Source organism: Gadus morhua, chromosome 18 (genome assembly GCF_902167405.1).
Source record: "Gadus morhua chromosome 18, gadMor3.0, whole genome shotgun sequence".
Classification (NCBI taxonomy): domain Eukaryota; kingdom Metazoa; phylum Chordata; class Actinopteri; order Gadiformes; family Gadidae; genus Gadus; species Gadus morhua.
The window spans coordinates 14,085,299-14,100,362 of NC_044065.1; the positions used below are offsets into that span (position 1 = coordinate 14,085,299).

Here is a 15,064-nt window from a genome sequence, read left to right on the forward strand (position 1 = left end):
TTTCTGGCCTTTCTATATATTTTTAGTTTTTTAAATAGGCCTATTCTATTATGGTTAACATGTTATTATTATCGAAATATACCCTCAGTTGGCGTATGTAGTGAAGACGTCTTATTTAAATTGAATTGTGTTGGCAAAGGCATTTATGGAATTAATATCCGTCACTCAATAATAAGCACTGACTTTAAAATCCCGCGTGAGTGTTATAGAGAGAGAGAAAGAGAGAGAGAGAGAGAGAGAGAGAGAGAGAGAGAGAGAGAGAGAGAGAGAGAGAGAGAGAGAGAGAGAGAGAGAGAGAGAGAGAGAGAGAGAGAGAGAGAGAGAGAGAGAGAGAGAGAGAGACCCCACACAAACACAATCTGTGATGTGCAGTGTGTGTGTGTGTGTGTGTGTGTGTGTGTGTGTGTGTGTGTGTGTGTGTGTGTGTGTGTGTGTGTGTGTGCGTGCGTGCGTGCGTGTGTGCGTGTGTGTGTGTGTGTGTGTGTGTGTGTGTGTGTGCGTTTGAGGACGTCGTAAATAAAATATAGAAAGAATGGATAGAAAACATTTAGGGTACAATGGTGAAAAAATGTAGTAATTAGTATTATTATAAGTGCCAGAAAGCCAATGGTCACAAAAACGATGGATGGAAGTTAATGCCGTCTCTGTGACACTTTAACTTAATTATATATCTGATTACCTCATGATTCATTATTGATAATTAATTATAAAAATACGGCTAATAAAAAAGTACCGATACAAGAAGTGTAATTGAAACCTTTATTCATTAGAAGGGCAAGTGAAGTAAGTTCTTGAATATAAAAACGTGGTGTAGGCACCGCAGTGCTTTCAATTTCAAACAAATATGTCATAGTGGTTCTACTTATAAACACATATTTACAGCCTTCAACATTTGTACAAATCGTTATAAATATGACCTGAGTTTCCGACATAGGGCCCACGCATCTGCAAACCCATATTCCTTATTTGTACGTCGTTATGGATGAACTGCACAGTTTTTTTGTCTTCTTTGATTTCTGGTAAGACAACTTCTTTAAACATGTTTTTTTTTTAATACTAATTTACAAAACTAATTTAAAGAAGAAAAAAACAACCAGAAACGATAAATAATTTAAAAACCACGCCAGACGTCATTTAAATATAGGCCACAAAGTGATTCCAAAGTCCCTCCTGAGCCTGTGAACCTGCTGCAGGCACCAGGACGGTCTCGGGTCCAATCTCTACTCTCGCCCAAACCCACCAGAGTCCTGGTGCGTAAAGAGACGCGCATCCAAAACAACCCCAAGGAAACGTTTCGCTTGTTATTTCAGCGTCTTCGAAACGACTTCCCGATCCAGTACATGTTGTTTTGCTCTGCAGAGTCAATGAGAAATACAGGCGCTCGGCAATCCGAATGGCTCCGAGTTTTTTGTCTTTAGTAAACCGCCCCGACACTTTGCTGCGGCACCGGGTGGTGCACGGTACTCGGGTGTTGTAGGTGCGGTCCCTGCGGGTACCAGTGGTTGTAATCCTCCAGGTAGGGTGGCGACGAGCTGTGGGTCGGCTGCGGGACTTGAGGCCTGGGGACGGGTGTTCCTTGCGGAGTGCCGCTGTCCCAGACGGCGGGAGAGGGCGGAGAGTTGCAGGCCATGGAGTCGCTGGCGTTGGGGCTGTGCTCCAAGGGAACCTCGCCGTTCTTGTACAGCTTCTTGAATTTGGATCTCCGGTTTTGGAACCAGATCTTAACCTATCAGAGTAAAGAACAATCGGTTATTATCAATGGTTATTATCAATACAATAAAATCTCCTATACAATAGATCTACAGGTCTATAATAAATAGCCTACAAAATGTTACGGTTTGTTAGAAAATCATTTGTTAATTTATTGAATGTAGGCCTATCATTATGGGAAAAAATAAATACAACTGTGGGAGTACTCTTTGGAACCAGGGGGCTGTGCGTAAACATGCGTTGGCGAATAGGCCTATACCGCAAAACCGGGTATTCAGAACATAACGCTAAATGAATATCACGGGAATGCACATTTACAAAGCCGGAAAATACGATGTGTGTAATGTGTGAATCCCGGGGCAGTTGTGGTTTACCTGTGTCTGAGTGAGGCCGAGCTGGGCCGCCAGCTCCGCTCTCTCGGGCAGGGCCAGATACTGCGCCTTCTGGAAGCGCCTCTGAAGCGCTGCGAGCTGGTAGCTGGAGTAGATGGTTCGGGGCTTGCGGATCTTTTTTGGCTTTCCGTTGACCATGCGAACTTCAGGCTCCGGTTCTTCTTTTACTGAAAAGGCAAAGAAATCGGATTCGTTTTTTGTTTCACAGCTAAAATAGAGATAGGCCTACGATTATAATGATAAATCCTCTTACAGTTAATTGCGTTATTATTGAGCTTCAATTGAAAATAATAATAGAAAAACAAATGTAGGCCTATACATTTCACATACTTCAGCAAAAATAAAATGAAACAGCAAGTCTAGCAATATTTTTCTTATCGGTGTCTGCTGTTCTCAAAATTTAGCATTATCTCCTTACAAACACCTTTAGGGACACCTAGGGTTTTAAGAAATATATTGCTTGGCCAGAAATGTTCACTGAGTATGAGGTCAAAACATTAAGGCTACCCCCGTTTCAAGCTGTCATATGAATATCAAATGATTATTATCCTACTCACGCATTTTTATACAGGCCTATATCCTATAATAATTACTGAGAAGTATACACATTATGTTTCGCATAAACCCAACGCCAGCCTTTGCATTGTCCCTGAAAAGCTCCTTGGCCGTATTTAGGAACAACGCACGGCAGCTTTCTCCTGTGAATAATTGCAGGTCATTATTCCAACGTGAAGGCTATGCTTACCTGAGCCGTGAGGGGACGCCTGCAGGTGGTCTCTGTTATAGTGTCCGTATTGTCTGTACGCGTTTGTGTACTGGTACTCGGATTTCGTGGGGTATACCCCTGCGTTCCCCCCCATTCCGTTCAAGTTAAACTGGTGATGGTATGAGTTCATGGGCTGCCCGTAGCCCTGGCCCTGGTAGTACTCGTGGTGGCCGTGGGGCGCCTGGCCGCTGTAGTAGCCCATGTCCGTCACCGACGACTCGGGCAGGGTCGGAGAGTCTTTGGAGCTCGGATGGCAACTCATAGATCCTGGGAGATCGGTCAGAATGCTCGCGATCTTCTTCTCGTAAGTCTGTCCGGCGCTCATCTTGCAAAGCAAAGCAGCCCTCCGCAGTGTAAAAACGTCCCAGGCAAAAATATATATATTATAGACCTATATATATTTCGTTTGTATGCTCAAGAAAAAGACTAGATGATAAACGAGTGGTGTGCGTCTCAAGGCACGCTTTCTCTCGCTCTCTCTCTCTCTCTCTCTCTCTCTCTCTCTCTCTCTCTCTCTCTCTCTCTCTCTCTCTCTCTCTCTCTCTCTCTCTCTCTCTCTCTCTCTCTCTCTCTCTCTCTCTCTCTCTCTCTCGCTCTCTCTCTCTCTCTCTCTCTCTCTCTCTTTCTCTCTCTCTCTCTCTCTGCAAGTTTAGTCCAAGTGAAACTCTCCCAGTTGTCGAAACTTAGTTGTGGCATTACTCAGCCCCCGCGAGACAGTGTTATAGAGGACAGGGCTGAATGGTGGCTTCTCATTGGCTCCGCCTGCGAACTCTTTTCCTTTTTCTTTTTTTTCTCTTACCTCGCGCCCCGGGCGGAACGGAGCACGAGCGTCTACACTCCAGAGCGTCTATGCACGCATGCCTCTTGGCGCGATCGTTTTGTTTTTTTCTCAGAGCCACAGGTAAACTCGATTTGGGCCACCTTGTTGGTATCAACCACACGCACCCCAAAGAGAAACAAATGCCTTGCCAAAGAGCGCGCGCGACAAATAGCGTGGCCCGAGTAGCGACCCAATCAGAGGAGGCTGATCTAGAGCGCGCAGAACCAGCTCCCGACCATAATCCAGTGCGTCTGACCTGAAGATTTGATGCAATGTTTTCTTAACAAAAAAAAACAACCCCAAAAAAACATTCGATCTATTTAAAGACTGCAAGCCAGCCATCTAGGGAGCTATTGGCATTCAAAGGTATCGCCGGACAGCGGACCTTAGTGAATGAGATTGTATTGATAGAGAGATGGTTCAATGGGCATTACCCTTTGGCAAATTCCTCTTTCATCATGTGTGTGTGTGTGTGTGTGTGTGTGTGTGTGTGTGTGTGTGTGTGTGTGTGTGTGTGTGTGTGTGTGTGTGTGTGTGTGTGTGTGTGTGTGTGTGTGTGTGTGTGTGTGTGTGTGTGTGTGTGTGTGTGTGCGCTTGGGCGTGTTTGTGCATGTGTGTGTGCGTTTGTGCCCGTATGTGCGTGTGTGTGTGTGTGTATGTGTGTGGCCCTTATGCGTTGTGCTATTATTTGCGTTTTGATTATATTGCACACAAAATATATGCGCACTAAACTTAGAAATGTAGTCAACCATATTAATTATGTATACACAGTCACATTTTCCTTACTGTCAAAATGTTGGTGAAGCCCTCCCCCTGGTGTTTGACTGCGGGACTGCACCCACCACCGAAAGCTTTCATATTTGTTACAATTTTGTGTATCTGGAAATAAAAGATAAGAACTATCTTGTATACTCTCTTCAATGATATAATATATGATGTGATTTGATACGATGTGATTCGATATGTTATGATGTGATACTGTCTAGAATAGATATTATATGCTAGAATATAAATTATGTATACAAATATCATAAATAAATATATTTATTTATGATAATATTTTAATTTCAATGTCCATGTCAATCTTAAATCATCGACAAAATAATTTAAGAAACATATATGATTATTATCGTTATTTGATAACATTTATTGGACAGCTTGTAGAGGGCAATGTCCATTCGTGTACATGATGTCCTGAATTATTTACTAAACCACCCAGGCCTAGATTAAAAAAAAGCGATCCTATCTATATATATATATATATATATATATATATATATATATATATATATATATATATATATATATATATATATATATATACGCTGGTCATATTATTAGAATATCATGAAAAAGTTGATTTATTTCATTAATTCCATTTAGAAAGTCAAACCTGTAGAATGTATACATTCATTCCAAACAGACTGATACATTATAAGTGTTTTTTGCCAAAAAGAAGATGATTATAGCTGACAACCAATGAAAACCCTAAATTCAACATCTCAGAAAATTAGAATATGGTGAAAAGGTCAGATATTGAAGACACCTGGTGCCACACTCTTATTAGCTAACTAACTCAAAACACCTGGAAAAGCCTTTAAATGGTCTCTCGTTTTGATTCTGTATGACACACAATCATGGGGAAGACTGCTGACTTGACAACTGTTCAAAAGATGACCATTGATACTTTAAAGAAGGAGGGCAAGACACAAAAGGTCATTGCCAAAGAGGTTGGATGTTCCCAGAGCTCTGTGTCCAAGCACATTAATAGAGAGGCGAAGGGAAGAAAAAGATGTGGTAGAAAAGAGTGTACAAGCAAGAGGGATAAACGCGCCCTGGAGAGGATTGTCAAACAAAACCGATTCAAAAATGTGGGGGAGATCCACAAAGAGTGGACTGTAGCTGGAGTCAGTGCTTCAAGAAGCACCACACACCGACGTATGCAAGATATGGGCTTCAGCTGTCGCATTCCTCGTGTAAAGCCACTCTTGAATAAGAGACAACGTCAAAAGCGTCTCGCCTGGGCTCAAGACAAAAAGGACTGGACTGCTGCTGAGTGGTCCAAAGTTATGTTTTCAGATGAAAGTAAATTTTGTATCTCCTTTGGAAATCAAGGTCCCAGAGTCTGGAGGAAGACAGGAGAGGCACAGAATCCACGTTGCCTGAAGTCCAGTGTAAAATTTCCACAGTCAGTAATGGTCTGGGGTGCCATGTCATCTGCTGCTGTTGGTCCACTGTGTTTCCTGAGGTCCAGGGTCAATGCAGCAGTCTACCAGGAAGTTTTAGAACACTTTATGCTGCCTGCCGCGGACCAACTTTATGGAGGTGACGATTTCATTTTCCAACATGACTTGGCACCTGCACACAGTGCCAAATCTACCAGTACTTGGTTTAAGGACCATGGTATCCCTCTTCTTGATTGGCCTGCAAACTCACCTGACCTTAACCCCATAGAAAACCTATGGGGTATTGTGAAGCGGAAGATGCGAGATGCCAGACCCAACAATGCTGAAGAGCTGAAGGCCACTATTAAAGCAACCTGGGCTCTCATAACACCTGAGGAGTGCAACAGACTGGTCGACTCCATGCCACGCCGTATTGCTGCAGCAATTCAGGCAAAAGGAGCTGCAACTAAGTATTGATTGCCATACATGCTGAAACTTTCCATGTTCATACTTTTCAGTTGGCCCACATTTCTAAAAAATCATTTTTTGTACTAGTCGTAACTAATATTCTAATTTTCTGAGATACTGAATTTGGGATTTTCAGTAATTGTCAGTACTAATCATCCAAATTAACAGAAATAAACATTTCAAATATATCACTCTGTGTGTAATGAATTGATATAATATGTAAGTTTCACGTTCTGAATATAATTACTGAAATAAATCAACTTTTTCATGATATTCTAATAATTTGACCAGCACCTGGTATATATATATATATATATTTATATATTTAAGCAATAGATCACGCCAGGCTGTGGTATGTGCTCATTATACCACTGTTAAGGGGCGTTGTCCGGCCCCGACGCGCAGCGGAGGGCCGGCGACCCCCTTCACAGTGGTATAATGAGCACATACCACTGACTGAAGTGATCTATTGCTTTTATACAACGGTTACTGTTATGGCGAAACGAAAGTCATAGAAACACTACATTTAAAAAGAAACCAAGAAAGTCAAAGTAGCCAAGGCGCGGAGTGATACTTCCACAAAATGATCGGGCGTCATAGCAGTTATGTATACGCTCATTATACAACAGTTAGGAACCAATCAGATCGCTGGATTTAGGCCCCCCGTTGTATAAATATATATATATATATACAGTATATGCTTAAAAAAAAAATATATATATACAAATATATGTATATATATATTCTGTGAACACAACATCATTCCGATAGATGGCAGCCAAGACCAAGTTTGAATGTGCTCTGCTGCCGACCGTCTTTTTAATGCCCTCCCTGACCATCTGAGGGCACCACAGTCCCGGTTCAAATTTCACTCGAGACCTTGTTACATAAGAAGGCCTTTAGTTAATTATTGTCACTTTGTAACTTCTACTGTATTTCAATTTCAGCACCACATTCAGCATTGCTGGTACTTTATTTTTGCAGGCAAATCCTGGCAAAAGGTTCCCGTCCACACATTTAAATTCTTCATCACTGCATCCATCCCTGGATGTATATCTGTGACTTCAATATAAAACCAGACAAACTTCCTGGTGCGTCGACCAATCACTGCACACCTCTCAGGCTACAGTAACGTGAGAGGAAGCCTTTAGTGGAAAGGTTTTGTACTTCCCTAATGCAACGTGTAAAAGTGGAACAGCTGGCTGAATTCCATACCAAGACAATAGCATGGCCATTCTGTTAGAAAAGTGCTAGCAATTACCTAACCTGCAGGTTTTCTCTTCGTTCACATTACCAGACAGGTTGGAGAAATGGCTTCTGTTGAGATAGGGTAGCATTACAAATGGAGCCATTTTACCCTCCTATAGTGCCACTTTCTCTCCCACATGAGCTTCCTCAGGAGATAGGAGAAGCAGCTGTGTGACGACGGAGCCCCTTTGGGCCATATATATAGGAGACTAATGGCAGAGAAAGGGACATTGCAAATACAATGACCCTCAATTTTCTTGTATTTTCTTTAATTGCCAGTTTTGACATCCCCATCTCCTTATTTCAGGTATGGACATCCAGAAAAACATATTCATTTCTTTAATTCAACAACCAAACTCAAATCTGAATTGATGCAAGAGGGGAAAGTTGCATGTGGACAACGAAAGCAACCCCAGCAAGGTGAAGGTGTGTTTTGTAGACATGACCTAACAAGCTGGAATGCTTGGAGTCTGTGTGGTGGTGTGTCGGTGTTGGACGAGCATATACAGAGAAAACATATCCAGTCATACAGTGCAGGGACATACAGGCTCAGACATGCACGGGCACACACGTGTACACTCAAACACACACACACACACACACATACCACACACACACACATGTACAACGCATGTGCACTGAAGAAGGATGTTTAGAATGTAATTAAAAGGGGTCTGTGATAAAGCAATAACAAACCCCACTCATAGCTTCCGTCCCGCCCACCTCCCCCTCCAACTATTGCCACAATGTTCGTCCTAAGAAGATGGCCTTGAAGTCCCCCCCCCCCCTCCCCTCCTGCTCTTTGAGATAGGGCTGTGCTGCTCTGTGCTGTGGTCTGATTGGCTGATGGCTGGCTGACGTGAGGCAGTCAGGAAGCTCTGATGAGCGAGAGCTGATAGAAGTATTTTATCAGCTTTCTTCTTTATCTCGCTCTCCTTTTTGATCTCTTTACCTCTCTGTGGTCCTGAAGGTGACGAAGACCCAAGGGCAGTGACAAAGCTGGGTCACATCAACAACCCAGCTAGGAAAGAAGGTCAACTCATCCTCCTCCTCTTCTTCCTCCTTCTCTTCCTCCTCCACTTCCTCCTCCTCCTCCTCCTGCTCCTCCCCATCCTCCTTCTCCTCATCATAGTCCTTCTCCTCATCATCCTCCTTCTCCTCCTCTTCCTTTTTATCCACCGCCTCCTCCTCTTCCTTCTCCTCCCATTGGCCCTGATTACGCGAACGTTTGAATCCCTCTCGGTCAGGTTGTGATTGGCTCTCAACACATTTCCCTCATGTAAACAGGGCCGTTGTCTCAAAGCCTGTGGTGATTCATTGTCTCAGGCCCGGGAGGAAGGGAGTCAGGGGACAGGGGGGCGCCGCATGTCCTATCATGTGTTTGGAATCAACCCAATCAAACGATTGCAAAATACAACATTCAGCATTCAATCACCGGCTCTGATGAGGCGGAGCTGGTCACAGTGAGAAACTCCCGCAACCCACAGGAAAAAGCATGTGTGGGTCATGAGCAGTAATTAGCGTGGGCCGCGCCTCCGCAGCCAACCTCAACACAGCCTGCTATGCTAGCAATCAGGATGGGACCTGTTACTGGGATCTGGTCCAGGGCCATATGGGATTCCTAGCTTCCTGGAGTTTGTGGTGTGATAGGCCGCCTGAGAGCCAGTCCTGACAGACTGGACCCGTTCCGACCAGGACCACATACCAGTCCAGACCGTTTTGTGTCAATGGTGCAGACCCCGGATGTGTGTGTGTGTGTGTGTGTGTGTGTGTGTGTGTGCGTGTGTGTATGTGTGTGTGTGTGTGTGTGTGTGTGTGTGTGTGTGTGTGTGTGTGTGTGTGTGTGTGTGTGTGTGTGTGTGTGTGTGTGTGTGTGTGTGCTAGGGGACCCACAGGAAGGAGCCCAGGTAAGCGGAGGGGTAATAGGCTCTCAGGGGCCCACAACTGCCAGAGAAGTCAGAGAGCTAATGGGAGACAGCTGGGATCAGAACACGCTTAACAGACCAACAGTTACCCTCGCTCTGCGTGTTTCACACACGCACACACACACACACACACACACGTGTTTGGACACTCAAACACAGATGCACACAGACAGACACACACACACACTTCTATGTGCGCTTCAGTGTCTCTATGTGCATTGGTGTGCGTGTGTATTTGTGCTTGCGTCTGCCTGTGTTCATATGTGTGCGTGTGTGAGTTCATAAATGTGTGGTTGTGTGCATGTATGTGCGTCCCTCCAAATACACACTTCCTGTCAGGTGCATCCTGCACCCCTGGAGTGTTGTGGAGGGGGTTGCGACCCCAAGTGTTTCTAAGGTTGTCATGGGACCCCCCCCCCCCCCCCCCCCCTGTGTCAGAGTCAGACCACAAAGTAGATATAACATAACATCTCCATAGCATACGAGAGAGAGAGAGAGAGAGAGAGAGAGAGAGAGAGAGAGAGAGAGAGAGAGAGAGAGAGAGAGAGAGAGAGAGAGAGAGAGAGAGAGAAAAAGAGAGAGAGCGTTTTCAGGTTTTAATGATGTGACAGATCCCGTCGCTGTCAATCGCAAGCTCAACAGCTGTGACCGAATCCAATGACCCGCTTGGCAGAGGATGCAGGCTTCTGACATTCCATTTCACGTAATCTAATTAGGGGACTAATTGAAATGTAGAGACCTGCCTGCCCGGCTGTGGGAAGTAAGTGTCCTAGTAATTTGGACAATGCCTCTACAATGCCACAGTGTGTTTCCTGTGTGTGTGTGTGTGTGTGTGTGTGTGTGTGTGTGTGTGTGTGTGTGTGTGTGTGTGTGTGTGTGTGTGTGTGTGTGTGTGTGTGTGTGTGTGTGTGTGTTTGCATGTGTGTGTGTGTATGTGTGAGTGTGGGTTGGGGGGTGGGCTATACATATGTATAATGTACAATGTATCTTCCGTACTTCTTCCCTCCAATTGCTTACCTGCAATTTCAATTGGCCCATATAGTCTTTTACAACCCCTATCGCGCTGTTTTTCCTTACAACTTTTTAACCGCCACTTTTCCCTTCGTTCATTCACTGTTCCTCCATTCAAATTCTCCTCTTTACACAACTTTACGACTTCACTTGTAGCACTGGCAGCAACACAAAATACAACACACACACTCAACGTGCACTCGCACACACACACACACACACACACACACACACACACACACACACACACACACACACACACACACACACAAAAACACACACAGGCGCGCCCAACCCTTGCCTGGCAACCGTTGCCCTGTCAACAAGAATGTGTCTGTTCTGGTGGAGCTACTCTAGAGCCAGAGTTTGTGAGCAGGGCTGCCCTGTAGAAACAGCTGTGGAGGGAGGACCGCCATCAAAAGAACCCAAAAGAACTCTGCACGCAACTCCTTTGTTGCGTGCATCCATTCAATTTCTCATTACCAATGAGACCCCTTTCTTTGGTTCTGTGTTGAGGTTCCTGGCAGCGTGTGCAGCTTTTAAGACCAACAAGTATAGCAGAGGACAACGGAGGGAGAGGACAATCGGTGCGTAATGGGGGCTATAACCGCATGTATTTATTGACTCAGAAAGTGTTCAATGTTCACTAACAGTAGAGTCTGTTGACTTTTCACCATCTATCCCCCTATTGGCTGTGAGGTCTATGATTCCTTACTACTCCCTCCCCGGTGCTCTACTTTTATTTTGCAATGAAGAAAGTCAATCAACCATCAAAAAATGTCACGTTTCCTAAAAGGACGCACAATGTGATGCAATTCACAGGGACAAAGGGAGAGAAAGAAAAATTAAGTAACATCCCATAATAGACGTCTAACTGATCACTGTTTTGATTGTTTGTTTGTTTTGTTTTGTCTTGTTTTTGTTTTATTTATTTTTTATGTTTATTTATTTATTTATTTTTTCCACAATGTCTTGTTTTTTTAAACGATTTATGATGACCATATGCTCTGTAAGGTGACCTTGGGTGTCTTGAAAGGCGCCTCTAAATTAAATGTATTATTATTATTATTATTATTATTATTATTATTATTATTATAATAAAAACCGATTAAAATGGGGCTGGGCAAACACAAATTAAACAAATATGAATACAATGAAATAATCATGTAGCAATGACAGTTCAGTCAGTGAGTCTTGAATACAGTCTGAATACTCTACCTGTATGTGTGTTCTGTCTTGAATCTCCACTCGAATACAACCGTGGAAAGGAAGCCCCACCCTCAAACCAAGCCTGTTGGTTTCAAGAGAGTCTGGCTGCAGACATCCACCCACACGAGCAGACATCCACCCACACGAACTTCCGCTGCAGACATCCACGCACCGAAACATCCACCAGCACTCCAAAATAAAAATAAAAAATCGGAAAATAAAATAAAAATCGGGCGTTACGTAATGTGTTTACATAAATGAACGGACGTTACGTAATGTGTTTACATTAATGGACGTAATAAATTACGGTATAAAATCGAATAAACGCTTCCGGTTTTGGACAGAAGACTTGACGCTCGCTGTTGGCTGTTCGTCTTAATATCATAAGGTTTGACTGCACTCCAACATATTTAGGCCTATCATATTGCACTTTTGCATTCCTACATTCTTACTCTGAACCATCATTCATTTAATATCTGGCTCTAATTGTCTTTAATATTGTCTTACCTTGTGCTGCTGGACCACCTTATTTGCCCATTTTTAAATACGACAAACTCAAGTCTGTGTTTTAACTTAGGTCTGTGTGTAACCAAAGTCAATAAGTAAAGACATGAAAAAATCCGGTAGGATACATATCCGGCATGCTATCTCTGCTACGTTGCCGCTCCTGCAGGAACTAAACAAATATGCTACATGTGGTGGTGCAAACTGTTAGCTCGTTTGCAAAAAAACAACTCGGTGTTTATTATGTTCAACTATTGGTAGACTCTGTCTCTCGGTCAAGTAAGGCCTTCAAAAAATGGTCCAAATATGGGTGGTGGCAGATAAGGACCTGTGAATAGATTCGCAGTTTCAATATTTGCTAAGGCTAAGCTTGTGTGACGGATGCAGTCTGATGTTTTCAAACGCCGCTAACGTCCACTAACTGACCATTTTAAGAGCCTGAATATTTAGGTAGATCTCTAAGTGAAAGAGGTATCATACCATGTCATTACAGATGGCCTGTAAAGCCCTTTGATACTGTCACGTTAATTAAGGGCTATTCAATTACAATAGACTTGCCTTGATTGATTTGACTTGTCAAAGGATTTAGATGCTGGGATGACTGTGTATTGTTGAACTCATGGACCACTGGTAAATGATACAATGGCTATGGTATGTTTGTAACCTGAATTCCAGATTCAAGAGCAGATGATTTTCACCTTTATTATTAGAGGAAATGTAAGAAGGAATACTAACTTGTTTTTTGTGTACTTTCTATGCAGTGGGTTGTAGTATGTTTGGTGTGCCACCACCACAATATAAAGGTATGATTAGTGTGATGTTCCAGTGAATTCAAAGTTTTATTCAAACAGTGCAGTGCGATTTTTAAACAAAGGTAAACAGCTCGCAAACATATTTGAAATGCAACCATTGACTGCTGGTTTCATTATAACTTTATTGTATTATTTTCTTGGGGATCTGTCCTTCCCAGGGTAACAGAGGGTTTCCGCAAAACGCTTTTAGCCTACATGTCTGAGTTGCTGTGTCGCAAGATTGCATATTTTCCCACACGTAAAATGTGCAGCAATAATTTCAACCCTAACCACAAGCTTCTCATTCTTTACTCTAACCCTAACCCTAACCCTAAAACCCCACTGAACGTGTCTGGCCACAGAGGACGGAGTGAGTTCCTGCTCTGCCCCCCCCCCCCCCGTCCCGTCCCGTCCATGACTCAGCTTCACTCCCAACTCCACCGGCTACACCCCCAGGCCGCACTCGTCCATCTACGAAACATAAACTGCGTTGACAATCCTAACCCTAAAAGCGAGAGAGGGCCGACCAATCTAATCGGATCAATGAGTCGGGGTGAGGCAGAGTGCAAATGCTGTGTAAATGTAAATATTTGGGCCCTTGAGCGTTGGACGTCTCCTAAGCCACCTTGTGCTGCCTCGCAGTGCCCCCTTCGTTGGCTGCCAAGTCCTGGAGAGAGGCAGGGAGTTTGTGGTGAAAGTTTAACCCTTGTATTAATTAGGTTGTGTGGGTGTGTTCTTTTGTGCATTACTGTGTATTCATTAACTTTCTGCAGGCTACCTTTCACCTTGGCCGTGAGGTTGGGCTGTTTGGAACGCTGCAGACAGTTGAACAATGTGCGAAGCGTAAGGGTCATAGAGTTAAGGACTACATTTAACCAGATCTGCATTCTTTCTTTACAGGAAATGTTGTTAGTCTGGTTGACACGTGGGTCAGGGTTAGTCTCAGAACAAGACACTTCAGTGGCCTAAAGTTTCAACATGCTAGAACAATTTAAAATGCTGTAGTGATCAGATGCTGTGAACAACTTTAACAAATTGTACCTAATGTCTGAAAATCACAGAAGCTTCTTTTAAAAATCAATATCTTCAATTGCTGTTTTTCCGCGGGCTTTGCTCTAACATATAAAGATAAATATATTATATATATTGATTAATACGTATGTGCTGTACTGACTATTTACTGTCGTGTTTTTCTTGTCAAATCTCTGGGTTCCTATGAATATTTGGCTGTTTCCCAAAGTGAAGGCTGCAGCCTTGCTAGGACGCGTCCTTGCTAGTCGCGTCCTATGGAGATGCGACTAGAGTGCTAGCTCGAGTGCTTCCGAGCGTTTGTAACGTTCAGACTTTGGAACGACTTGGTAGTGTGGAAGCGCTTCCGCTTTTTAATACTGCGTGTCCGCTTGTAAACACATGTGCGCTTATGAATAAAACATGGCAGCAATCAAGCTGATCGATATTTATTTGACTTTTGTCTGTTATGAATGTGGTCATGTCTCCTTCGCATGGAGCCTCTTTGGGGAAGTCACAAAAGCTTTGTTGCGGTTGATCGAATCGTCTTTATTAAAAGGAAAAAAGTGAAATGTTCTGAGAACTTAATTCATGCAACACATTTACAGTACGGTTGATTACTATTATGCAGGGGGACAAAGAAAGAGATGATAAACATGTATTTATTTGGATATATTATTTAACTGATCTGATTAATTCATTCATATATATGCCTACAATCTACCAGTGCTTTGAACACATAAGTATATCATATAAAATACAATTATATACGTTCATTCAAAATTAAAAACATTGCAAATGATCGGTTGTGCATTAATTTTACAGCATTGGATAGTGGCACTATCCCTTCCACCGGTAAACAAATGTTTGTGCGCCACTCTAGGCGCACAAAAGCCTCCGTTTGCTGGGCTGACCCTAAAAAAAAAACGATTCAACACAAACATAAATGGGTATACATAAATAATGTAATCTTGTGAGCGAGTAAATTGACATTGGTGACAGTGGTGTTTAACACCAGCTACGTCCATGCAAAATATAGCAACGTAT

At 43.2% G+C, this 15,064-nt stretch overlaps 1 protein-coding gene across 1 annotated transcript; it reads right to left on the reverse strand.

Annotated features, from left to right (window-relative positions):
• Window positions 1-745: 745 nt before the first annotated feature.
• dlx3b (distal-less homeobox 3b) lies at window positions 746-4,208 on the reverse strand. Its single transcript, XM_030339658.1, has 3 exons — window positions 2,848-4,208; window positions 2,085-2,269; window positions 746-1,726 (listed from the first exon to the last, which is right to left on the reverse strand). Exons 1-3 carry the CDS (start codon window positions 3,191-3,193, stop codon window positions 1,415-1,417), a joined length of 843 nt encoding a protein of 280 aa, XP_030195518.1. The 5' UTR covers window positions 3,194-4,208; the 3' UTR covers window positions 746-1,414.
• Window positions 4,209-15,064: the final 10,856 nt, after the last annotated feature.